The 27,829-nt window shown below is 41.8% G+C and overlaps 1 protein-coding gene across 4 annotated transcripts in view; it reads right to left on the bottom strand.

Moving 5' to 3' along the window:
- The window catches only part of Nckap5 (NCK associated protein 5), an 831,052-nt gene that overhangs the window by 130,553 nt on the left and 672,670 nt on the right, over positions 1 to 27,829 (bottom strand). For all 4 annotated transcript variants that reach the window (XM_040738960.1, XM_040738961.1, XM_040738962.1 and 1 more), the window contains one exon: positions 2,762 to 2,950. In XM_040738960.1, coding sequence (XP_040594894.1) covers positions 2,762 to 2,950 — 189 coding nt within the window. The remainder of the gene's footprint in view (positions 1 to 2,761; positions 2,951 to 27,829) is intronic.

Genomic DNA, 27,829 nt, shown 5'->3' with positions numbered 1-27,829 from the left:
GATCCGTTAGCAGAGAACTTGTATGTAAACATGAGGACCTCAGTTTGATCCCCAGGACCCCCTTTAAAATATGCCAGACATGGAGGCAGGTGTTTAGGATCCCAGCACAGATGAGGCAGAGCCAGGCCCCGAGTCCTGGGGCTTGCTGCAGCCAGACATCCAAGCTGAACTGGATGATAGGTTCCAGCTATACAGAGGGACTGTGTGTCAAAAGAACTTGTATGACATCAAGGAAATCACACACACACACACACACACACACACACACACACCTGTTGTATTCACATATACCCAGCATGCACACATGCATATATATACAGATGGGGAAAACCGAACCTTAAATATGTTATGAGCATTAAATAAGCTAATATTGTATAGTACTTTTAAAAGAGGGCCACATAAGTGATTCAAGATCTAACACTAATACACAAATTGACTTAGTGGAGCCCATTCTGTATGAAGAGATACCGTGCTCAGCCTAGACACGGGGGTGTAGGGAGTGGAGAGGTGCCTTGGTTCTGCCTCAATGGTATGATGGGACAGACTCAGTAGACTTCCTAGGGGAGGCCTTACCCTCTCAGTGGAGCAGATGGGAGGTGAGGGGTGGAGGGAGTGAGAGGAGAGAAGGGAGAAAGAACTGGGATTGGAGCATGTGAAATAAAATTTAAAAAGGAATACAAGATACTGCATTTTAAACAAAATGTTTACTTATTTTTTTAAAGAGTAGGCCATACATGGTAGTAACTGAATCTATAAGAGCCAGATTTCCCTGCCGAGACAGTCTAGTGGATTTTAGACAAGCTTTTCTTTCTGTTGCTACAACAAATGATATTTAAAAAAATAGCTGTAAGCTCCAAAAGCTATTACTCACACATTTATTATTATATAATTTAACAATGTGTTCCTGTTCAGAATCCTGTGATTTATTATGTAAGTTAATACTAAATGAACACCTGACACCAGGCACAAACTGCAGAAATTCTATAAATAATATAACTTTAAAATGTCTCGAAGGTCCAGAAGGAGCTAGCTGGGACCCTGAGAACTGAACTTGCATGTTGTGAGCTACCACAGGCTGTAAACTGTCGCAGGTCTACTAGATTATGACTGGGTGGCCATCTGAGTGTCCCTGGAGGATCTTAAACATTTTTTTTCTTGTTTCAGGTCAGAGATTGCCTTTGTATATCAAACACTGCCCTGATTAGAAGAATGCCCACCAATTATTTTTTTAGATGGGTATGTATAATTTCCAGGTAGTTATTGTCATGCTACCATGAGAACACAAATTTGATCCCTAGAACCCAAGTAAAACAGTTGGGCATGGTAGTATACTTTTAATGCTAGTACTATCAAGGCAGGTATAAGTAGATCCCTGGGACTTAGTTTGCTCCCAGAGTCCTAGATTGATACAAGGTTCTTACTCAAAAAAGAAATGAAATATGGGTAGAAAACTCCCGAGGAACAACCTGAGGTTGTCCTTTGGCCTACAGACAAACGTGGACATATACACTAGTACCTTTATACACACATGCACCTCCATACACACACACACACACACACACACACACACACACACACACACACATACACATACACAAAATAAATCCTTAAAAAGATAAAGTGAGAATAAGAGGGATACAGAAAGATAAGAAAACCTCCCTGACCACAATCTCAGCCTGCTTGGCCAGGGCCCTGGCAATCATTATTGAGAGCTCTGAACTACTCCTTATGCAAGCAATTTACATAATGCAGCGGGCTCTCTGCTTTGCATTAGAAGACCCAGTCTATAGGAATCGCCTCAAAATGCTAGCTGGTAGATGACAAAGCTACTCCCTCACCAGTAGAGTCTATGAGTTCTGGAGTTTTCTTGGTCTCCAAACTGCTGAATGTATGGGAAAGTCACCCTTGAGTACTCAGATTTGCGGTTTCCATCCTGGTGTACTTTGCTTTCCTCTAACTTTGGGGAGTTGCTCAAACAGCTATATTGAAACACTTGGCTTGTTCAGAGGCTTCTGCAGCCCTGTGAGCTCCCTGCAGATGGGAGGCGCTCTTGCAGCAATGACTGTCTCACATCCTGGAAAAGGGCTAAGGAGACGGTTTGGTCAGGAAAGTGCTTGGCATTTATGGATGAAAACAAAACCCTGAGATCAAAGCCCCAGAAGCAGCACAAAAAAGCTGGGGTACAATTTCAGTGCTGAACAGGCAGGGGCAAGTGGAACCCTGGGGCTCACCGGCCAGCCAGAGTAGCCACATTGGTAAGTACAAGTCCCATACCAGAAATAGACTGTGTCTCAAACAACAACATGGACAAGCCCCAAGGAAGGACAGCAAAGGCTGACTTTGAGATTCCACAGGCACCAATACACATATCTATGTGTGTTTACATATATGTGCATATACACACATATGTAAACATGGGTATACATACGCACACAAATAAAACAGAGTAATGAAATAAACAATTACCATTCCTGGCAGGTAAGTAGGAGCAGGGCCCCCCTTTCACCAAAGCCTTGCTCCCAATGTCTTGTCCCTTACTTTATCTGTCTGCTCTGCAGCTCTCTGATGTACAGCCCCATCCTGTGTGGTGTTTTATGAGCCCACAGCACTGATTAGTGGCAGTCTAATGGCCCATGGGCAACCATTCAGCAAATGGCCATTTCCTTACCGGCACCCCCTCTGCCTCTGTGACCAAATTCTGGCTAGCACAGGAGTCTCTCTCTGTTCTCTCTGAGGCTGACTTGCCTGGCAGGAGCCTTACCCTTTTCCCAGTGAGCTTCTGGTCTTGCCACGTGTAGGAGGAGCTGCTGGAGTACTCACTGCAGGCGCTTGACAGCGATAGCTCACTGCTGCTGCAGCTGTTTCGAGGACAGAGGTGATCAGGGATGACTCCCCCTGAGCCAGAGTGTTTCAGGGCAGGGGTTCCTGAGTTTGCATTCTGGAGATGCTCCTGTAAAAGCAGGACAGGGCTCAGCAAAATCTTGGCTTCAGATGAAGGAAGCACCCAATGAACTTAGAGTAAGTGGCTAGAAACTCAGCCTTGGGAGCCATGCTTAGGCTCAGCCTTAGGCTCTCATCTTGGCTCTGCCGTGTGTGTGTGTGTGTGTGTGTGTGTGTGTGTGTGTGCGCGCGCGCACGTGCACATACATGTGCAGGCATGTTTGGAGGACCTACACGGGGAGAGTTACATAAGCATGTATATGCGCAAGTATGTAGAGACCAAAGGACAATCTCAGGGTGTTATTCCTTGAGAGGTTGTTTTAAAGAATCTCTCAGTGGTCTAGAAGTCACCGAGTGGACTAGGCTGTCTGGTAAATGAGCCCCAGGGACCTGTTTCTGTTTCCCCGCCACTGAGGTCACAAGAATGCACCAAGATGCCTTGTTTTTAACTGTTATTTGTTCCTGTGTTTAATGTGAGTTTTAGGAACCAAACTCAGGTCTTCAGGTTTGCAAGGCAAGTGCTTTACCCACTAAGCTAAGCCCCGCCTCCAGCCCTCAGCTATGCTTCTCCTAGTGACTCCAGGGAGACTGTTTAGCTTTGCTAGCCACATTTCCCCTTTTAAAATGCACTGCAACAGTATGTACGGACAAGGGTAAATGATTATCCCAAAGGTGGGATGAGGGTCTATGGCTGCCACAGTGTGATACGAAGTTCTAGACATGAAGCACACAGTTAGTATGTGTTTCACAGAAGATGCTCAGCTTATTTCATACTACCATCATTATCACAACATTAGGTTCTTGTTTTATCCAACCATACTGTAAGAGATCAAATCAATACCAAATCAAGACTGGGGTCAGGGAGTATATCTGGTGGAAGGGTGTTTTATGAGTATATATGAGGTCCAAGGTTCAATCTCCAGTATTGCAGAGCAAAATGATACAATAACACACCCTGAATGTCCCAGAAGGAAGAAGACACATTCTTGACGATGGGGTTCAAGAGCATCAGCATTCGGTTTTACTTAACTGTCCAGATGAGGTCACACACTGCAACACGCTTTTGCTGTCTTGTGCTTATTTCTCTCAATGGACTCATTTGTAGAGTGTGCAGCTCTACCATACCACTCCTAGGTTCCCCTCTGTTTGGAAGTTATTCAAAGTCAGTTAGCATATATACTCCAGTCTACCTGCGCAGCCTTGTAAGGCACCATATGCTGCAGGCACAAAGCTCTGGTGTCACAAATCTCCACTGTAAAACATCACAGGACTTTTCCTGTCTGCTCGGCTGTGTGAGTGATAACAACCCCCATAGCTCACAGATAGAAACCTCATGAGAAGGCCCGGGTGGTTAGAATTCTTCGGAGCCTACATGAAGCACAGGCAACAGAGTGGTAAACACTCACGTGCATAGCGACAGCCACCTTGCAGGTGCAACAGGCAGAGCTCTACAGACTGGACTGGCTAAATTAATTTAGCATCCTTACCGAGAATAGGAGCTCTCTATTACCGTCTAATTCCAGCCTATCTTTAGAAAGCCTTGTCTCTGAAACTCTCCAGTAGGAAGCCATCTGTCTTTGTGTCACTGGCAGAGGTGTGAAGCCTCTTACTTATGCAATTTATTGACACTTTATGGGTGCCATTAGTACCTGAGTACTTATCACTGTTCTGCAAATGCAATTCTAAATGATGGTGAGAAATACCCCAGCCAGGGCCCAGCAGGCAGCAATGATGGGAGAGTATGTGTGGTAAACCTTAAACTCTCATAGAGTACAGAGGGCACATTTAATTTCTTCGCTAATCAATAACTATAACAATCAATCATTTCATCTGCCTTGGTAAAGATACTTTATTTTTGCTGCATAATGGTCTCCTTAAGTGATCTCTAAATGCCAAGAATTTTTAATATCTTATTTCTCCTCACTGAAATTTGGGACTAAGTATCATGACAGGAGAAACATCTCAAGATCCAGTTTTCAGCACCATCTACCAATGATGCCTTTATTTATTACTAGACACAACATAAAGTAAGTCTATACTTGTTTCTTAACAGGTATCTATAGCCAGCCAACAGCTCTATTTGTTTTCTTTTCTTTCTTTTTCTCTTCAGAGGAGGCTTTATACAGCCCAGGCTGGCCTTGTGCTCATCACATGACCAACTTTCTCAATTACTTTTCCTGTTGTGACAAAATGCTCTGACAAAAGTGACTTGGATGGTAAAGGGTTTATTTTGCCTGATAGTTCCAGAAAGACAGTCCATCGTGGCAGGGAAGACATGGTGGAGGAAAGAAAAGGCTGACCGGTCCTGTTGTTTCCATACTCAAGAAGCAGAGAATTGATGGGAGTGGTGTATAGGCTATGAAACCTAAAGGCAAACTCCCTAGTGACTAACTTCCTTCAGGGAGACTCTACCTCACAAGACAGTGACATGGGTTGGGGACCAATTGTTCATGCATGCAAGCCATCTTTTTTGGGGGGTGGCACTTCACATTCAAATCACAATGTCAAAGATGACTCTGAACTTCTGATCCTCCGACCTCTAGTTTGTGAGTGTTGGGCTAAAAGTTATGCACCAGCATGCACAGTGTGTATGGTACTTGAGATGGAACCCAGGGCTTTGTGCATGCTAGGCAATTCCTTTACCAACTGAACTGCCTCTGTAGCCCTCACTGGCTGCATTCTGCAAGATAATCTTTTATCAATGCCTCTGCTAACATAGACATGCAAAATTCATCCTACATAAAGTTCCAGAAACATCACAATAGCTTCCACTATTACTTCATAGCTTTTCCATGTCTCTATTCTAGTCTTTCATATTGTGTTATGGGATTATCTGGTGGCAGTTGTTAATTAGGACTGGCTTTGCTCTGATAGGTTCACTTGCACTCCAGGAAGCAATCTAGTCTACACATTGCTAGGTGCCTCAGAGGTAAACAACTCCAATGTCTTTCTATATTCTGCATGGGTTCTGATGACACTGTTCTTCTTTCTCCCAGGGTACCACAGTTCAGTTGGGATTTCCTGTCTTGCCCACCCATCCCTACCTACTCTGTCTAGGAGCAAAGCCACACCTGTTTTGTACAGCTCAACTCAATGCCTAAGCCTGGAAAAGCAGAAGTCCTCTTGCTCAGGCATTATCCAAGTTCATATGTCCTTTAAATGATGAATTAATTGACAGGAAGCTAGAATGTCAAAGATGGGTAGACTTGAGGAAAAACTGACAGTTCCCTTGGAGTTGACCTTGAGTGGTGAGAGAGATATTGTATAAGACACTTCAGGGTGGTGGGGAAAGTCAGCCCACATCATGTGAAGCTAATAGTAATGGGTGAGAACAAGCAAAGAGGTGTATTAATACATGATTTTCATGTGCACACAAACCATATAGGGGATCTTGTTCAGCTGCAGGTTCTGATCTAGTAGTTCCATGATAAGACTTCTGATGTGTGCAATAAAGTCTATAAGAACTGGAAATTCCTTTCATCTTACAGAATTGAAGGATCTCTCCCTTCAAATCCCCATCATACTGTCATCACTATGATGCCATAACTCTATTAATATTATGGAAACTGAAGGGAGTGAAGGCTCTCTCTCTTCAGGATCCTAGCATGATGTACACTGTGACTGACTGCTCTACCCTTCTCCAATTTTGTAGCTATAGCTGCAAACCTACACATTTCTTAATAAAGTCCTCATGAAGGGTAATTCTGTCTCAGCTTTATTTCTATGGACCCATCTTCATCTCTAACACTGGTAGGTTTGAGAGGGAGTAGAACATATGTGTAAGCTGGTTAGAAAGGAATTTTCCACAGAGTAGGTAGAGCTAATCCTCCATTTTGGAAACTCCATCCTTGCCCCACTATTGACAATGATGGCTTAATATAAAAGGCATGTAGAATAGAATTCTGCTTCTATGACTGTAAAGACGGCTTTCCTCTGCTGTTTGTTGCTATGGGCCAGCCTTTATCTACTCTGGTTAATAGCTGTTCTGTGGTCGAGTACTTGACATCCGAGGCCATTTCTGAGGTTTGAATGAGGCTGCTTCCATAGCTTAGATCTTTGAACTTACTTAACCCCTCTGTGTCCCGGTGTCCTTTTTGGTCAGTGGAGGTCACTGAAACACCTGCTATATAACAGGTAATTGTGAAGGCTAAACAGTCTTCAGTATATGGTGGACATAATAAGTTCTAGTTGTTGCAATTTTGAAATCATGCATGCTCACATGTACATGCACACGTCCGTGCACGCACACACACACACATACACACAAACACACAAACACACTGAGGATATTTAACTAAACCATAAGTTTACAACCTCCCCAATAGCTTTATTTTACATCTCTTGGGATCCCACCAGTACCTGACTTTTGTACATAAGTTCTGAGATAGCTACATTAGACAATAATCCAAACTGGTTGCACAGTATCCCCGAGGACAACTGAGAGAGCTTCTGGAAACACAGACAGATAGACAGCTTTCTTTGTTTCCCTTCCTGTGGCTGTGGCTGAGATATATCCCCAGCTGTGCACACGTTTCTTGTATCAGTCCCACTTCCTCTCCATTCTCTGCTCCTGACTGTGGACGCCACACACCCATCTACTGCTCGCACAGAGATGCCTTCTACCATAATGGATTACATCCTCTGGAAATGTGAGCCCAGATGAACCATCTTGCCCTTAAGTCGCTTTTGTCAGGTATTTTGTTGCAGTAACCAGACAAGCAAATAGGACTCCAAGATGAAATCTTAGTCATAATGTTATAGTGTCCAATAAGGGCCACATAGGGAGCCAACCACCCAGGGACCCACAGAACAGCACACATTCCACTGAGCACAGTTGCCAATGGAAACACACAATTATCAAATCTCATCTTTGTTGAAAAGACATTTTGGTTTAATTTCCAGCACTGTCTTATGTACATACATTTAACTGGAAAAATGCAGTTGCTCTGCTACAAATGTGTCTTTCTTGTTTTGTTCTGGATTAACCAACTTGAATGGTTTGTGTTCTCTGATTTTCTTATTATGATAAGTACAATATAAAAGCTACAGTTTCAGTTTAATGATATATAGAAACACAGAGACTGAGGCAAAGAGGTTCTTAAATAAAAACTACACATTCACAAGATTCATAATCTTAAGGTCACAGTATAGATCAGGTGCTGTGAGGTCTTTTCAGATGTATAAAGTGACAGTATTTTACTTAAATGTCATTCCAATTTTACTTGAGGATATTTATATTGGCAACAGAATATATTGTCTGCAACTAAAAAACTATACAGTAAAAATAAAAGTCCAACTAACCTGTTCATGCCATTTTTAAACTGAATATTTCTCAGTATGCATGTATGTGGATGGTGTGTGTGTTTGTGTGTGTGTGTGTGTGTGTGTGTGCATGTGTGTGTGTGTTTACGCAATTCTTTCTAGACCAATGAGAGTTAAAAGCCATGCTGGTTAAAATTTTTACCAAACAAGCACAAAGCTAACCCTAACTACAGGGGGAAATTGCAGAGCCCATTAATTTTTAAAAGTTCATACATAATATATCATAAGAGTGGGAGAGATAATTTGAGACATAGGCTTTAATGAAAAGCCCCTTGACCATTATTCAGAGACTTTGATATGTAATCAATACCCAAAAAGCTATCTTGGGGACAAAGCCAAGATTTACGACACTTCTGCAGAGAGTGACACTTTCTGCTTACTCTACCAGCTAGGGAACATGTTATTGAATTTCAGAGAACACAAGAAAGGAAGGTGTTGCTATCTGCCTGGGGATGCTTCAGAGGTATATCTTGTGGTTTGCTTGTGACATTAGTGTTGCTGGAAGGAAGAAAATGACCTAAACAGCATTCCATAAATACAACTGGGAAGCTCACATGCAGCTCAATGTCTGCCCATGGTAGTATCAAACTTTGGCTCTGTCTTGCCTCTTCAAGTAAATCTCCGAATGAGAGGTCTATGATACAGGAGTGAAGGTTCTAAGGTGAAACCAAGCAGATACATTGGGTAGCATTACTTTAATTCTTTGTTTAAAATCTGTCTTTGGACAGAAAGATTTCTAAAGAGTTTGGTATTTCCCATTAGGAGAAAACATGTCGGAATCCATGCAAGTCTATTCTCACTGGTCTGAGTTCTCTGTGTGTGTTTGTATTTGTAAGCCACATTTTTACAGACAACAATCACAATTTTACAGTCTGATAGTCTGCTTGGCAAAATACTTAGAAGAAAAATACAAAGACGCCATGGGTTGGAAAGATGCTCAGTTAGTAAATTACTGCAGTGCTAACTTGAAAACCTGAGTCTGATCTCCAAAACTCATGTGAAATAGTCTGCCCAGGGAAGAGCACACAAACTGATTACCCAATACTAATGGTCAGCTCTAAAAATAATACACAAAGTAACCTTTTACAGACTGAGCAGGTTGCTGTGATTTATATATACATAAATGAAAAATTTATCCAATATTTTAAAGGAAGTAAGGAGGGGTATATGAAAGGAAAGATCTGTAGGAAGAAAAGGGAAGGGGAAGATGACATAATTATGTTATAATCTCAAACAATAAAATAAACTTTTTAAAAGACAGTTATGTTATTGTGTGCTTATAATCACAGAACTGGAAAGACAAGAGTCAGGAAGAACACTGGGCCTCACTGGCAAACCAGCCTAGCCTACTTGATTATTTCCAGGACAGTAGGAGATTCTGTCTCAAAAAAAAAAGCCCTCTTCTGTTAGGTTTCCCTCAAGTCTGACTTCTCACTTCCACTCACACTCATACATATACAACAGAAATAGTAGTTGGAATATAGGTAAGTAATAGGAAAACCATATTATCCTAAAATGCTGGCTGGCTAGTGTGAAAATTAACCTTTGATAGTCAACTAAAAAAAGTAAAAATAATCACAAGTTTAATTTTATTATATTCAGGCATGGTTGAAAATCTAAGAGAATAATTATAAAAGTGACCTTATATCTAAACAGCACTGATCTTAGGAAATCTTTCTTTGGACACATTTTATAACTGAAAGTCATTAGCGTCATCTGCTTGGAACAATTAATGTGAATAGAAAATAATTGCATCAGGGACCTGGGGATGCAGAAGATTCCGTGCATTAATACTTACGTGCTATTCAATTATATAGTGAATTATTTATATCAGTTTTGTTCAGAGACCTGCTACAGTGGAGATGTTTCACTATATTAATCTTTATACTAATTGCTAAGGCTTTCCAGTGGACACTAAATTTGATTTGTTTAATTGCAAATACAATAAAACCTATGATTTATGTGTCATGTTTCTGCTAGGCTGGTGGCATTTAAAAAATGATATCTGTATCCTGATTTGTCTTTCTTACAACTTTTATGATTTTAGACATCAAAAAATTCTAATCAAGTGAGTAAATAATGGGGCAAAAGGATTCTTTTTATTAGAGTGGACTTGTTGTATAGAGAGGCTGATCCAAGGGCTGGGGAGCTAGTTCATGAAATGCTTGCAGCATAAATGTGAAGTCCTGAGACTGAATCCTCAGAACACACTCAGATCTGAACAGGGTAGCATAAGAATTTATAATTCTATATCCCTATGGTGAGATGGGAGATGGGGAGAGGAGAATCTAACTTGGCATACTCAGTGGTGAACAGTAAGAGACTGTGTCTCAAACAAGTGGGAAGGTAAAGACCAGCTGAGGTCATCCTCTAACCTCCATATGCAAGCTGTGAAATGCATGTTTTCTCCCAACACATAAATCACAACACCTCCTAGACATGGGAGAGGATGGAAAAAGAGATAGAGAAACTATAGATAGATTGGTAGAGATAGATAGATGGATGGATGGATGGATAGATGGATGGACAGATAGATGGATAGACAGACAGATAGAAACAGACAGACAGGAGATAGAAAAATGTCCTAAATTCTGTGCCACTAGAGAAATCTAGGACCATTTGAGACTGCAGGATTGGCCTTGCAGGTCACTTTGTCCCAGCAAATTGGCCATGTTGTCATAGGAAACATAAGTTCTACTAAAATGACTGTAATCTATCTGTTTCTATTATCAGAGTAAAGTTTCATGAGAATTCTATATACTTGGTTAGTTAGTCACTCAAATCTTTGAAGGATACCTATATTGTAGCAGGGTTACACCTCATCCTAATACAGTGGTAATGGTATTCCCCCACCCCCTCCCCCGCCATGTTCTAGGTAGACCAGTTGTCCTTATCAACAATTTCAAATTCCTATTGACTTATTTGTTTCACACCTGTGCGCTTTTCCACTCCATGCATCTACAGAGGTGCTAAGTTGCTAAGAAAATTCAAAGTTTTCAAGAAAACTGAGACTCCAATAGGTAACCTGCACAATGATACTGCTTCTGCATGATTTTTATATCTCTCTCAGTTTCTCTCTGGTATTTAAGATTCCTGGGGGTAATGTTAGAATTTTCTGTATTGTTAACTAATCAGAACTGTCATGGTGTATTATATTCAGTGAGTACCCAATTAATGCTCATTACAGCCCAGAAAGAAAAAAGATGTACTTAGATTTTCTACATCCATATATAGGTTTAAGAGATTGAGAGAGTGCCAAACGAATTATATTTTTTAAGACCTAAGGATACATTTATCAATATGCAAACAGTAGAAGCAGTTATGGGAAATGACATTAAACAAAAGAAATGGTGATTTTTTTTGAGTGGTAGATCATGTGATTTGAGGGAAGAGTCCTCTGTAGATTGGATATCTGACTTCTAATTCAGCTCATGACTGTGCTTCACTCTTTCTTCTCAGATATATGATGTCACCCTTTCACATACTGCATGAGTATGTATGTCAAAGCCTACCATCTTCAATGATGCATTATGCCATTGTTTTTTATCCAATTGGTTAATTTATTCCTTTGAAATAGGAACCTGTCTTATTTTGTCTTTCTGTTGCTTCAACAGAATACTTTGGCAAAAACAACTTAAAGGGGAAAGTTTTGTTTTGTACACAGTTCTTGAGTATAGTTCATTAAGGTGGGATTGTCAAAGCAGTTGAAGCATGAGTGTGTATGTGTGTGTGTGTGTGTGACGTGTGTGTTACATGTGCAGAAGCAATTATGTATGATGAAATGAGGACAGCCACATATACTATCTTTCTCCTTCCACTTTGTTGGGGACAGTGCTTCTTGTTCTCCACAACACACACCAGATCTTCCAGGCATTCTGCTGTCTGCCTCTCATCTCTCTGTAGGAGGACTGAGATTATGTATATGTCCAGCTTTACATGGGTTCTGAAGATTCAAACTCAGATCTTCATACATGCAAGGCAAGTGCTTTATACATTGAGCCACCTCCAGAACCCTTGTGAAAATTTAACTAAGACCATTGTCTTGAAGAGAGTAACCCAGAATGCCACACCTAATTAGAGTCTACCTAATTAGATGTGAATTCTCCATCATAACTTAGCTATAGTTCATGTTCACTGTTAGTGTCCATCTGGATGAAATCTCTTATGTTAACCACTTTAAATTTCAAATCTTTATCCCCCAAATCCAGAAAGTTCCTAAATACACTTTTAAGACATAAAGGGGAGCAAAGGCTTAAACCACACACACACACACACACACACACACACACACACACAGAGAGAGAGAGAGAGAGAGAGAGAGAGAGAGAGAGAGAGAGAGAGAGAGAGAGAGAGAGAGAACCAGATGCAGACACTCCACACTCCTGCTACATTAACTTCCCCACCATCTCACCATACTGGACTATATCCTGGAACTGTGAACCAGAAATCTTTTTTTTGCATCTGTGACCTGCTCTTAGGCTCAAATCTTCTTTGATCAGGACAGTCCCACTCTCCCTACTCTCCCTTCTTGCCAGGTTGGCCCCACTATGTCAGAAGCATACTCTCTCTCTTCTGGGTTGATTATTTCACCCACCATTTCATGGTGCTCTTTTCCTGCTCTTGCTACTCATTATTCAAGACTACACTAAAAACAACCCCATCTAAAAGGTTATCCATCCTAGACACAGATGAATTCCCATTCAGATGGATCATTCTGTCTTCTTACATTGGCATGTTATCTGTTGTACACATTACTGGATCTGAACAATTCCTGTAACACTTTCTAGCATAGGTTCTATTATCCCCTAGAAGATAAGTTCTATGAGAACAAAGATCTATCCCTACATTTCAGCTTTGTTTCTGAGAAAGGGATTGGTTAGATATCATAGAATCTTAACACTCTTCTTTCTGGGCATACAGGAGGACTTCAATTCCCATTATTCTTTGCAAGTAGAGTTTGCAAAGTGATGTGTAGTTTTAACTCATGGAATATGAGCAAATGATGTTTTCCTTGTTTCTCTGGTTCAGGAACACTTTCTAAATGATTTTCTATGTGTTTTCCCCCCTACAGCTGGCTTAATGCAGCCAATCCATAAACAACAACCAGTTGTTGGAAATGGAGCTTACCAAGTGAGGCAAATTGTAATTCTTGGTCAATAGCTAGAAGAGAGCCACTCTGGTACCAAAAATGCTTCCATTAGACTTTATGTGAGGAGGGACAATGCCTAGTAGGCTTGAGCCATGACTATTTTGGGCTTTATTTGTTATCACAGATAACATTTACCTGGATGCCATTGCCCTCATTTATAATAAACACTTGGCAGTATGTAGGGTAGATATTCAGTAAAAATGTACATATGTATATGCTTTATTTTCCTATCTGTTGCTATGATAAAAACACTCTTACCAAAACAATGTAGGAGGGGGAAGGATTTATTTGGCTTGTACTTTCAGGCCACGGTCTGCCTTGCTGACTGGATCACTTTTAGGCTTATGCTTAGCTATCTTTCTTACACAGCACAGGACCACCTGTTCAGGAAATGGTACCACTCATAGTGTCCTGAGGCTCTTCTTCATCAATCAAGACAATCTCTTATAGAAATGTTCACAGACCAATTTGATAAAGACAATTACTCAGTGGAGACTATTTTTCATCAAGTGATTGTAGGCTATTCCAAGTTGGTGGTTAATGCTGACTAGGACAATATATAGGTATGTATACGTATATATGTGTATATACACATTTATATGCTTACATGTAACTCTATCAGCAGAGCAACATGAGAATTGTTTCAGTGAGATCAACAACAAGTCAGTGTGTGCAAGAGTGGGGGTAGGGAAGTTCTTGAAGTGCTAAGCTATCTCACAATCTATAGCCAAGACACACCCCTCATACCAGCATAAAATATCAAGGGCAGACTCAAGGACCCAGCAAGGTAAAAGCAGCTGGTATCCACGTTGCACATCAGATAGGTATTTTCTTGGGTGGTGTGTGGTGTAGTGGTTCTCAGGCAGCCAGTCCTATGCTCTACACAGGTCTGCATCTGAAAGACAAAGCTTAGCAATGTTCTCTTCAACAGACTGTGCCAAGGACGGGCTGTCCTTTATCTGGTGGGATCAAGGTGAGTGTTCCCTTGAGAATGGTAGGGACTGATTCTGCAGTTGTGTAGTTAATGATGGCTGTGGAGAGTGGAGATCAGAGCCAGCAGAGCCAGGCTGGAGGGCCAGAGTTTTCCATTACACTTCTCCCATTATTTACCATGTGCAGTTTCTCAGATACACACTGAAGGCTTATTGCATTTAACAGAATTCTGCCTCTAGGTTTGGGCTCAGTACATGATGATGTCTTAACTTCAAGGTAGTGATTACTAAGGCCAGGAAGACACCACGACTTTATTTAGTGGTGCAAGGTGAGGTCAAAGCTGAGCTCTTCATCTGAGAAGTCTGGGGAACACTGGGCACTGTGCTAGGCGAGCCAAGGAAAGAAAACGATGAACAGCTTTTATTTTACTGTTGTACTTCCTCAAGTTTGGAAAGGAGGGTATGACATTTTCCCTGCCAGGACTTCAGAAGCTAACAGCTTAGCTTTAGAGTAATAACAAAAACAATGAAACAAAGGGATAATGCAGCCATGACTCCTATTTCCTCCTTCATATTCCTTAAGGTAATTAATCTAACCCTATAATCATGTGCACAATTTCCCTACTCTACTAAAAGGGGAGCATATGGGTTTGCAGAGATAGCTCAGCAGACACAGGCATGGTAACCCAAGTCTTGATCCACATAAACATGCAGAAAGGCAGGCACAGAGTGCATGTCTGTAACCCCAAAGCTGACTAGTGGCCATGGAGAGGAGGATCCCTGGGACTTGCTGGCCAGTTAGTCTAGCTGAAATGGTGAGTGCCAAGATCAGTGAGAGAACCAGTGTGAAAAACAAGGTGAATATACACATGCAAAAGATAACCCCAATCTATAATCCACAATCCCAGAGAAGCTAGATCCCTCTTGCAGAAACAGACAGAAGCAGATGCAGAAATCTACAACCAACCATTGGGTTGAGTTCCTAGAGTACAGTCAAAGTGAGGGAGGAGTGGTAATATGAACAAAGAAGTCAAGACCATAATGGGGAAACCCACAGAATCAGCTAACCCAAGTGAGAGATCACTGACTCTCGTCTGACAAATGGGGAACCTGCATAAGACTGAACTAGACTCCCTTAATGTAGGTGACAAAGGTGCGACTGGGACCATATATGAGGCCACTACCAGTGGGTCCAAGATCTAATTCTAATATACAAACTGACTTAGTGGACCTTGCTCAGCCTAGTCACAGGGGTGTGGGGGTGGAGAGGTGCCTTGGTCCTGCCTCAATGAGATGGTGGGATAGACTTAGTAGACTTCCTAGGGGAGGCCTTACCCTCTCTTGAGGCACAGATGGGAGGTGGTGGGGGAAGTGGGAGGAGTGGGAGGAGAGGAGGGAGGGCGAGCTGGGATTGGAACATTAAAAAAATTAAAAACAAAAAAAGGAAGAGAGCAATAAAGGAAGATGTCCAGATGACCCAGATGTCAACTTCTGATTATCACAGGTGCATGTGTGGACAAGTGCATCCACACAAACTCATGCACCACACACAAAGACAAACACCTGTACATGAAAGCAAGCATGGTGTGAATCAGAATACTGGGCTCCACCAGCCAAGATACTTAGGTTTAGCAACAGAGGGTGAAGATGACTGTTATTAAAGATTTATTTTTATTATTTAAACTGTCTGTGTATGTTCACAAGAGTTCTTGGAGACTAAGGGACTTAATCTCCCTGGACCTGATGTTACAGGCAACTGAGATGCCACATGTGTGTGCTGGGGACTAAATCCAGGTCCTTTGCAAAAGCCGTCAGTGCTCTTAGCTGCTGAACCATTCTTTAGTCCCATGAATAATATTTTTAACCTATTATCATCTAACACCCTGATTCAGTTAACTTGGTGCAGACTAATTATACAACATTCAACCCTTGTCCTGTTTTATGTTTCTGGCATTGCTCTCTTCCTTTTTTCCTGGAGAAAATCTCCCAGCTGGAAGAGAGAGTTTCTCTTCCCACAGTTGTGCGATTTCCTGTCTTAATTACAGTTTTCTCCTGTCACATGAACTCCTGTCTTAGTGCTAAGTCTATGCACCACCTTTGTCTGACTACTACTCTCAATGTGCTTTTGGGAATTGCCATGTATACACAATTATGGGTGTATCCATGAGGGCGTTTCAACTGAGAAGACCCACCATAACTGTGGATAGCACTATCCCATGGGCTGAGGTCCTGGACTACAGCGAGAGAGAGAGAGAGAGAGAGAGAGAGAGAGAGAGAGAGAGAGAGAGAGAGAGAGACAGACAGACAGACAGACAGACAGAGACAGAGACAGAGACAGAGACAGAGAGACAGACAGAGACAGACAGAGACAGAGAGACAGAGACAGAGACAGACAGATAGAAAGAGACATAGACAGATAGAGAGACAGACACACAGAGACAGACAGACAGACAGAGACGCAGACAGAGAGAATACATGCTGAGCACAGCCTTTACTCCTCTGTGCTCCCTGATGGGTACAATGTGCCTAGCTGCCTTCAACTCCCATCACTTTGCCCTCTCAACCATGATGGCCTGTACCCGCTGGGAAACAAACTAGACCATTCCTTCCTTGAATTGCTTTGGCTAGGTATTTTATCACAGCAATGAGGCAAGTAACTAATAATGGAAGCACATTGGTAGGTAGGAGATTTAGAGGACTGAAGGGACTTCTTTGGATCTCTCCACTCACCACTATTATCATGGCTCAGCACCTGACCCCTGCCACCTTGGTCTAGGTGTCTGTCCCTCACCTGTCCCTGCCTCTGTATTACTGTTGGCTTCTCATTTGGACTTGTACTTGCGTGCTGTTCTCCCTTCCTCATATCTAGTGACCTGAATCCAGAATTGATCTCTTTTACAAACGTTTTTCTTTTTTAATTTTAAAATTATAATCGTGTGTGTATGTGTGTGCGTGTATGTGTGTGTGTGTGTGTGTGTGTGTGTGTGAGCACACATGTGCCACAGTCCATATGTAAAAGTGAGGACAATTGGCCAGGAGTCGGTCCCACTCCTCTAACCTCCTGGGTCTTAGGGATCTGATGTGGTGACAAGTACCCTTCCTTCCCAGATGCACGTTCTCACTGGCCTCTTGTGACTGCTGACTGCACCTACAGTAAGTGGGCTTGCATTCACTTCAGAGAGCTGATCCCATCTCAGAGCTCCAGTCACGCTTCCAGGAGGCATTTCTAGTCCTCTAACCGAGTCCTGTGCTGCCGCCACGCAGGCCGTCCCTATGCAGTACTTTTCCCTCTTCAATCCCACACAACGGGGGCAAACTTGGAGAGAGGTCTTCAGACATTCTCTGAGTACCTTTTCATACTGCCAACATCCTGAAGGGTCCTATTGTCTATATGAGGTATAACATAGCAGTGTGTTATGTTTAAGGGAAGTGTTTCCAATATGGCTGTGAGATGGATAGAGCTTGACAGAGACACTTTGTTCCTTCTGTAGGGTAATAGAGCAATTTTCATAGTTATGTGTAAGAAGTGCTCGAAGGAAGCTCCATAAAATTATCCCAAATAGCTTAGTCTGAGGAGTATAATTTCTGTATGGAAGTTTTACTTATCAAACAATCTTCCACACACACATACAAAGAAAGAAAGAAACTAACAACACACACACACAAACCAGAACCCTTCATATTTTTGCCTTGCTCACATTCTAGACTTATATTTTTGCCCTTCTCAGAAATACGATTTTCACCAGTCCTTCTAAATTCCATCAAGAGTGATTGCTGTGTATTCTCGGGTTTGTATTTCATGCGTTTTGGTTCTAATACATTAAGAATTTATTATAAAACTGAATATTATATAACTTTATGTTATGTAACAGAGTATTATGTGGTCATTTCTTAGATTCACAAAAATTTGAGCCTAGGACAGAAAAATCTTTTTTGGTAAAGACTGATGTTTAATTAATTATGCCTTACTTTCCATTTTTGGAGATAAAGATAAAAACATACTATCTGACCTTGCCATCTTGCTGACAGATGCAGAGAGGGTGTCTTTCAAATGTTCTTCTGGAAGACGTTTGACAAATATACCCCCATGGTGTGATCTCACTTGAGTCTAACTTTTCTAATTAATTCTTAGGGTCTGTTACAATAACCCTTTGCTGCAATGATTATTTTTCCTGACATTTCTACTCACCTCATATAGCAATCCTCAGAGAGCATTCTGTATCACTCTGGATGGCGTGACTTTCCCTTCTCTTTTCCACCTCTTTGGGATACCAAATGATAAAACACTTTAGAAACCCACCAGTCCACCACTATATTCAAAACTGTCTTCAAGGTTCTCTACCGCTATGACAACATGATTATCTAGTGGCTGCCTAAGAGTGGAGCCTTTGGTAGCCACAGAGTTTCCCTGAGGTCTCCACAGCAAATGATCAAAGCATCCAGTTCTGGTCATATCTACCATAGCTCCATGAATGGTGTCCTGTAGACCCACAGGTGAGGACTGACGGGAAGATGGATGAGAACACTCAGTAGATTTTTCCCTTGGGAACCTCTATGCTAATTACTGCATCAAGAAACATTTATGAAGGCTCTACTGTGTGCCGCATCCTGACTATGAACTATGGGAGGCATATAGAAGGACATTAGTTAAACTTATGAGATCAATGAAGTGTCTAAACTGAACAGATGAGGGGAAAATTCTAAAGAATTCTGAAGGCATAACAGGCAACAGAGATTATGACAGAAGGGCTTGGCTGGGCTGTGGCCTAGTGTGTACAGTGTTTAGTGGCATGCATGAAGCCCTGTGTAGGACCCTAACATTCACTACATAGACTGCATGATGGTGAATACCCTTAATGCCACCACTCAGGAGGTAGAGGCAAGTGAATCAGAAATTCAAAGTAATTTTTTTTCAGCTACATAGAGCACTGCAGCCCAATCTGGGCTACAGGAGACCTTATCTCACAAAGAAGGAAGTTACAGTAGAACAAGAGTTGTCTGGGGGAAGTGACAGAGAGTGGGGGTGGGCAGAGTAACAGCACGATCCCCGATCCAGTGTATGGTAGGTAGTGACCTGCACACAGAGGGGACTCCACTCTTACTAGCAAGCCTCCAGATCATTTCCTCGGGGTCCTTCAACAAAATGAAAACCCACCAGGAATGTTTCCACACAGTACAATTTCAGAGCAACAGAATCTAAGAACCTTGGATGAGGGCTGAGGCTTCCATGGCAGGTGTGTCTGACCTGTGGACAAGTGGGGGACCACTCCTGAAGGTGGGGAGGCATGCCCTCAGCCTAAGGCTCCCCGAGTGTCCCTTTTGTCTTTTGTCTGTGAAGCAGACTGGAGGGAAGAGTGACTCTCGACGCAGCAGCCTGGACTTATTCTGGGAATCTCAGAGATACAGAAATGCCTCAAATTTCCATTTTTTTTTTTATATTAATATTTTTTTTATTTTCCATTTTAAATTTAGATAAGAAACAAGGTTGCTTCACAAGTCAGTACGAGGTCCCTCTCCCTTTCCCTCCCCTCCTCCTGTGCCCACCCCCCATCCCCCCCCCCCGTTATCCCCTCATTCCCCCAGGGAGGGTGAGGCCCTCCATGGGGGTGTCCATAGTCTGTCATTTCATATAGGGCAGGGCCTAGACCCTTCCCCAAGAGTTCAGGGTGAGAGTGCACCTCACATTGTTCTATGGGAGTCCAGAGACCGTGTGTATACTTGGGATGGGTACTGATCTGCTGTCCAAGGCTCAATAGATTACCTAGGCCTCCTCACTGACACCCAGATTCAGGGGGTCTTGATCAGTCCCATGCTGGATTCCCAGGCTGATGCCTGGGATTCAAGAGTTAACCTTTGTCTGGTCAGCTGTTTCTGGGGGTTCAACCAGCCCAGTCTTAATCCCTTTGATCATCAGTCCTCCCTCTCTGATACTGGCTTTCTTGAGTTCAGCTCAGTACTTAACCAGCCAGTAAATGAAGTTTCTGTTTCCCAGACTCTCTGGCCATAGGATTGTAGGCTGGCACTCCCCAGATCTATGTCTAAAATCCATATATGAGAGAGTACATGCCATGTTTCTCTTTTTGTGACTGGGTTACCTCACTCAGGATGGTTTCTTCTAGTGTCATCCATTTGCCTGCGAATCTCATGATTCCATTATTTTTTTCTGCTGAATAGTACTCCATTGTGTAGATGTACCACATTTTCTCTATCCATTCTTCGGGTGAGGGACATCTAGGTTGCTTCCAAGTTCTGGCTATTACAAATAAAGCTGCTATGAACATAGTGGAACAGACATCTTTGTTATATGAATGGGCATCTTTTGGATATATGCCTAAGAGTGCAGTTGCTGGGTCTTGTGGTAGGTTTATTCCCATTTTTCTGAGGAATCTCCATACTGCTTTCCAAAGTGGCTGAACCAGTTGGCACTCCCACCAGCAATGGAGGAGTGTCCCCCTTTCACCACATCCTCTCCAGCATAAATTGTCATTGGTGTTTTTGATTTTAGCCATTCTGACAGGAGTGAGATGGTATCTCAGAGTTGCTTTGATTTGCATTTCCCGGATGGCTAAGGATGTTGAGCACTTTCTCAAGTGCCTCTCAGCCATTTTAGACTCCTCTATTGAAAACTCTCTATTTAGTTCTGCAGCCCACTTCTTAATTGGGTCCTTTGCTGTTTTGGAGACTTGCTTCTTGAGTTCTTTGTAAATTTTGGAGATCAACCCTCTGTCAGATGTGGGATTAGTGAATATTTTTTCCCATTCTGTGGGCTGCCTTTTTGTCTTGCTGACTGTGTCCTTTGCCTTACAGAAGCTTCTCAGTTTCAGTAGGTCCCATTTATTAATTGTTGATCTCACTGTCTGTGCTACTGGTGTTATGTTCAGGAAGCTGTCTCCTGTACCAATTCTTTCAAGGGTACCACCCACTTTCTCTTCTAAGAGGTTCAGTGTGGCTGGATTTATGTTGAGGTCTTTGATCCATTTGGACTTAAGTTTTGTGCATGGCGATAAACATGGATCGATCCGCATTTTTCTACATGCCAGTCTCCAATTATGCCAGCACCATTTGTTGAAGATGCTTTCTTTATTCCATTGTATATTTTTAGCTTCTTTGTCGAAGATCAGATGTTCGTACGTGTGTGGGTTAATACCCGGATTTTCAATTCGATTCCATTGGTCTGCCTGTCTATTTTTGTGCCAATACCAAGCTGTTTTCAGGACTATAGCTCTATAATAGAGCTTGAGGTCAGGGATAGTGATGCCTCCGGACGTTGCCTTGTTGAACAGGGTTGTTTTGGCTATCCTGGGTCTTTTGTTTTTCCATACAAAATTGATTATTGTTCTTTCAAGGTCTGTGAAGAATTGTGCTGGGATTTTAATGGGGATAGCATTGAATCTGTAGATTGCTTTTGGCAGGATTGCCATTTTTACTACATTGATCCTACCTATCCAAGAGCATGGGAGATCTTTCCATTTTCTGAGGGCTTCTTTAATTTCTTTCTTTAAAGATTCAAAGTTCTTACGATACAGGTCTTTCACTTGTTTGGTTAGCGTTACCCCAAGGTATTTTATGTTGTTTGTGGCAATTGTAAAGGGTGATGTTTCTCTGATTTCTCTTTCAGCCCTTTTATCATCTGTATATAGTAGGGCTACTGACTTTCTTGAGTTGATCTTGTAACCTGCCACTTTGCTGAAGGTGTTAATCAGCTGTAAGAGTTCCCTGGTAGAGTTCTTTGGGTCACTGATATAAACTATCATATCGTCTGCAAACAGTGAAAGTTTGACTTCTTCCTTCCCAATTTGTATCCCCTTGATCCCCCTTTGTTGTCGTATGGCTATAGCTAGAACTTCAAGTACCATGTTGAAAAGGTATGGAGAGAGTGGACAGCCTTGTTTTGTTCCTGATTTTAGAGGAATTGCGTTGAGTTTCTGTCCATTTAGTTTGATGTTGGCTGTTGGTTTACTGTATATGGCTTTTATTATGTTTAAGTATGTCCCTGTTATCCCAGATCTCTCCAAGACCTTTATCATGAAGGGATGTTGGATTTTGTCAAAGGCTTTTTCAGCATCTAGTGAGATGATCATGTGATTTTTGTTTTTCAGCTTGTTTATATGGTGGATTACGTTGATGGATTTTCGTATGTTGAACCATCCCTGCATCCCTGGGATGAAACCTACTTGATCGTGGTGAATGATTGTTTTGATGTGTTCTTGGATCCGATTTGCCAGTATTTTATTGAGTATTTTTGCATCAATGTTCATGAGGGATATTGGTCTGAAGTTCTCTTTCTTGGTTGTATCTTTGTGTGGCTTGGGGATCAAGGTTATTGAAGCCTCATAGAAAGAGTTTGGCAAAGACCCTTCTGCTTCTATTGTGTGGAACACTTTGAGAAGAATTGGTATAAGCTGTTCTTTGAATTTCTGGTAGAATTCTGCACTGAGGCCATCTGGACCTGGACTTTTTTTGGTTGGGAGACTTTTGATGACAGCTTCTATTTCCATAGGGGTTATAGGTCTATTTAAATTGCTTATCTGTTCTTGATTTAGTTTTGGCAAATGATAGCTGTCCAGGAAGTCATCCATTTCCTTTAAATTTTCGAATTTTGTGGAGTACAGGTTTTCAAAGTATGACCTAATGATTCTCTGGATTTCCTCAGAGTCTGTTGTTATGTCCCCCTTTTCATTTCTGATTTTGTTAATTTGCGTGTTCACTCTCTGCTGTTTGGTAAGTTTGGACAAAGGTTTGTCTATCTTGTTGATTTTCTCAAAGAACCAACTCTTCGTTGCATTGATTCTTTGTATTGTTTTCCTGGTTTCTACTTTGTTGATTTCAGCCCTCAATTTGATTATTTCCTGGCGTCTACTCCTCCTGGGGGAGTTTGCTTCTTTGTGTTCTAGAGCTTTTAGCTGTGATGTTAATTCTCTGGTATAACTGTTTTCCTGTTTCTTCATGTGAGCACTTAGTGCTATGAACTTCCCCGTAGCACTGCTTTCAAAGTGTCCCATAGGTTTGGGTATGTTGTGTCTTCATTCTCATTGAGTTCGAGGAAGTCTTTAATTTCTTTTTTTATTTCCTCTTTGACCCAGGGATGGTGCAGTTGAGCATTATTCAATTTCCATGAGTTTGTAGGTTTTCTGCACTTTGTGTTGTTGTTGAATTCTAATTTTAAGGCATGGTGGTCTGATAAGATGCATGGAGTTATTCCAATTTTTTTGTAGCTGCTGAGGTTTGATATGTTGCCAAGTATGTGGTCGATTTTTGAGAAGGTTCCATGTGGTGGTGAGAAGAAGGTATATTCATTTTTATGTGGATGAAATGTTCTATAGATATCTGTTAATCCCAGTTGGGTCATTACTTCTATTAGACCCTTTGCTTCTTTGTTGATCAAATTTCCATTTTTATCGCTAATTACTTTAACAGGTTCTGTAATAAGTGCTTCCCAATCGCCCCTGCTGCTCCATAAAATTATCTACACTGCTTTTTTGCATTTTTAATCACGTTTCAGTTTTGAAAAGTCCTGACTTTTCAGAAGCTTTCTGCTTTTTATATTTGGGAGATTGAATTTCCCTTCTGATATCACTCAACTACACAGATTAGAAGGAAGAAAAAAGATGAACAACTCCCCTCCTTTTTTTCCCCCAGACATAATGGAAATCTCACTGATAGACCCTGGGGTTTAATGTACCATTTATTAGGAAGAAATAAGCTACCTCCTGCTCTGGGGTGGAAAGAGACACAGTATGATGTCCTTTGCCTGAGTTTACCTCATAAAGGGCCATGATACTATTTGGAAGTTGGTATCTTTGTTTTTAGGGTGCAGGAAGCTAAGATGACAGATGCCAGGGAATGTGTCCAAAATCATGGCAGTGTCTATGCCAGGAAGTAGTACAGCAGGGGGGCTTTCTCTGGGATCTGCCTCCCAACTCAGTCTAAACACTTCCTCTAATACCCAGCTTTCCCTCTCCCATTACAGAAGGGTATTAATAATCCCATTGGTATCATTTACCTGACAAGTCTCATAAAGTTGCTTATTTCAGCCTAAAAACGTTAAGCTTCTGTTTCAGGTCCATTCCCAACAGATGAATTATGTTGTCATGGTGATTTTTTTGTTACCTAAATGATTTAAACTGTTATTTTCAACCCCACCTTGTGAGTGAAGAAACTGATGATCCAAGAGTTAAAATGTCTTGCTGAATGAAGGTCTCATAACTAGTACTTGAAGCCCAGAAAGCCTGATTACAGAGTTCATGCTTATAATTCTACTCAATTAAATTTACTTAATGATGGTCTGTCAAGGGCAATTTACTAAAATAACAATATAAATTAATTAGACAATGAAATGGACTGCACAGAATTAAAAAAATCTTCAAATCCAATATATCTTTGCTGTCTGGACTCAAGCACAGTTCATGCATTAAAAAATAAATCTTATTGGTATTTTACTACCATTATTGTTATATTACAATTGTTTCACAATGGTTTTACTGGCATGTATTAATTATACCTAAAATGATTTCACTGCCATTTGCATACATGCATATAATGTATTTGGCCATAAAGATCCTATTATCACCCTCTCTTGTCCCCCCAGTCTCCTGCTTATCCCTTCCTCTTCCCAAATGGTCCTAGAACTTCCATGTCTTTTGTTTGTGACTCTATGAGTTTTATTAGTGTTGCTTACAGAGATGCAGGTAAAGGGTTATTTACAGAACATAGGCAACTTACAAGTACTCATTCCAATGATGAGCCCCCCCCCAGTAGCTATATATTACAATTGGTTTCACTGAATACTGCTTCTTTGCTTCTTTCTTAAATGTCTCCACCCATCCTCCCACCCCCACGCCCCGCCCCAAGAAAACACAATTATGTTCACAAGTGTGGACCTAATGAAACAGGGAACTAAGCTGAACAGTAGCAAACACTTAAGAGAATGCTCACCACATTGTCGGTATGTAACTTTTCATAAAACTTTTATCATGAAACCCTCAGATTCACCCTTTGATGTAGAAAATCTATCACCTCCACCAATCAGTTCAGGAAAATAAAGAACAGGAGTGTTGATATAATCCGAGGTGAAGGGTGTGAGACCTCCATGGCCTAGTCTCCGTTGCTCCATATTCTCTGCTTCTAGACTGTTTTGCCCAAGCTTCACTGATCATGTACTGTGACAGCATGGTCTCTGGCACCTGGAACTCCTGTAAAGGCGCTCCGAGTAGCTCCACCCAAGGCAGAGGGTGATACAAAGCCTCAGCAAGGGCTTCTCTTGGCCTTCAGAGCTAAGTGCTAGCTTAGCTAAGATGTTATGAACAAGAGTGAGAAGAAATCTGACAGGTGGGGGAAGTGTGCTACTCAGGCCCCACCCCTTGCTGGAGGAACACCCTGCCCAGCAAGGACTCACTGCTGAGGGCAGGAGAATCATTCTGCTTCGAGGGTGAGGTCACTGAGGGTTTGTGATACTTGAGTGGATGGCTCCGAAGCTAGCACACACGAACAACACGATTTGGAGTGAGTTATAAAGAAAGAGACATGAGGTCAGAAGGGAGATGTGTTAAGGAAGATATGGTGGAATGATCATATGGGTGGATGTGATCGTATTTCCCTGAATACCTGTACGGAATTCTTAAAATAAAGAAATTATCATGAAACAGGACAACAGCATATCCCAAGTGGCTTATAACTAAAGTTAGTTCTGTAGACACACAGTTTAATCACACAAAGTTTAAGGTGTTGGTGTGAGCTGTCTCCTGGTTCACAGTGGGTACCATATTGTCACAGTCCTTCAACACAGAAAGGCAGAGGCAACTCCCTGTGGCCTCTGTAAAAAGGCATCTACCCACCTATGAGTTTCTGTCCCCCTCTTGTAATTGCTTCCCAAATGTGCCAACTTCTAATCCCATCACACATGGGTTAGGTTTTTTTCTTTGATTGAGATAGAATCTTACATATATGTTTAACTTAATGTATAGCTGAGGATGACCTTGAACTTCTGATTCATGCCTCTGATACCTCAGTCCTGGGATCCTCTTATATGTGTGCTTCCCCACATCCAGTGGAACAGTACTGGGGATCAAAACCAAGGCTTTGTACATGCTAGGCAAGCACCTTACCAACTGAGCCACACATCCAGGCCTCAAGTCAAAATTCAGCAAGAATCTGGGGGCATAGGAACAGACCTTACTGACTGAAAAGTGAAAGAAAGGTCTTACTGGGCAATTCTGCATACAAGGTGAGCGACATCTTAAGGTTTTATACTAGTGAGATTTCCAGAGATCTACAAGGATGACACCAACTAGCAAAATAAGCAATAGTGGAGAGACTTCCTTAAATGCCCTTCCCTGATAATGAGTTCGACTACTTCTTTTTATGCCATCCTAGAACCTTCAGCCAATGACTGATGGAAGCAGACATCCACAGCTAAACACTGAACTGAACTCCTGGAACCCAGTGACAGAAAGGGAGGACTGATGAGCAAAGGGGTCAAGACTGGGCTTGTTTAACCCACAGAAACAGCTGACCTGAACAAGGGGGAGCTCTTGGACCCCAGATTGATGGCTGAGAGACCAGCATGAGACTGATCCAGACCCCTGAATATGGGTGTCAGTGAGGAGGCCTAGGCAATCTATGGAGTATTGGGTAGTAGATCAGTATTTATCCCTGGCATACAAATGGACTTTAGGTGCCCATCCCACAATGAGGGATGCTCTCTCAGCCTGGACTCTTGGGGGAGGGCCTAGGCCCTGCCCTGAATGAAATGACAGACTCTGGACACCCCCATGGAGGGCCTCACCCTCCCTGGGGATTGGAGTGGGGATTATGTGGGGAACTATGGAGGTTGGTGGGAGGGCGTGGGAGGACGGGAAGGAGAGGAAACTTGGATTGACAGCTTGTTTCTAATTTAAATTTTAAAAAATTGCAGCAAAAACAAGGAAGTAAATCTGGGGATGTCCACGTGGGAAGAGATCTCAGAGGACAAAGACTTGTATGAGGCTACAACAAGTAAACTGGCAGAGCTAGGGTGTGAGTACATCACTCTCCTAAACACCTATGTTTCCCTCTAAACCTATCCATCTTAACTGTTCCCCTGATGATGAACCTGGCTATGGCCTTCCATTTCCTTATCTAGGCATCAAACAAAATGTCTACACAGTGGTTCTCAACCTTCCTAATGCTTTCACCCTTTAATGAAATTCCTTGTGCTGTGGTGACTTCACCCATATAATTTTCATTGGTACTTCATAACTACAATTTTCTACTGCTATGAATTGCAACATAAATACTTGATATGCAGGGTATTTGATATGTGACCCTAAATGGGCTGTGACCCATGAGAACCAATGATCTAGAAAAAGAGACATCACAAAACATGTACTAGGCTTTAATGTAGCGTATACTCCCTCTTGGTACATTTATTCCTTAAAAGAGAGGCAGAGGGTACAATCTGTGGTCTTTAATTATTCTGTAAACTTGAACTACATAAGGATGTGTATAT

The sequence above is a fragment of the Mesocricetus auratus genome, unplaced genomic scaffold (assembly GCF_017639785.1).
Source record: "Mesocricetus auratus isolate SY011 unplaced genomic scaffold, BCM_Maur_2.0 Super-Scaffold_100676, whole genome shotgun sequence".
Taxonomy (NCBI): Eukaryota; Metazoa; Chordata; class Mammalia; order Rodentia; family Cricetidae; genus Mesocricetus; species Mesocricetus auratus.
The sequence above is the reverse complement of the archived record's forward strand: the minus strand, read 5'-3'. Positions and strand labels throughout refer to the sequence as shown.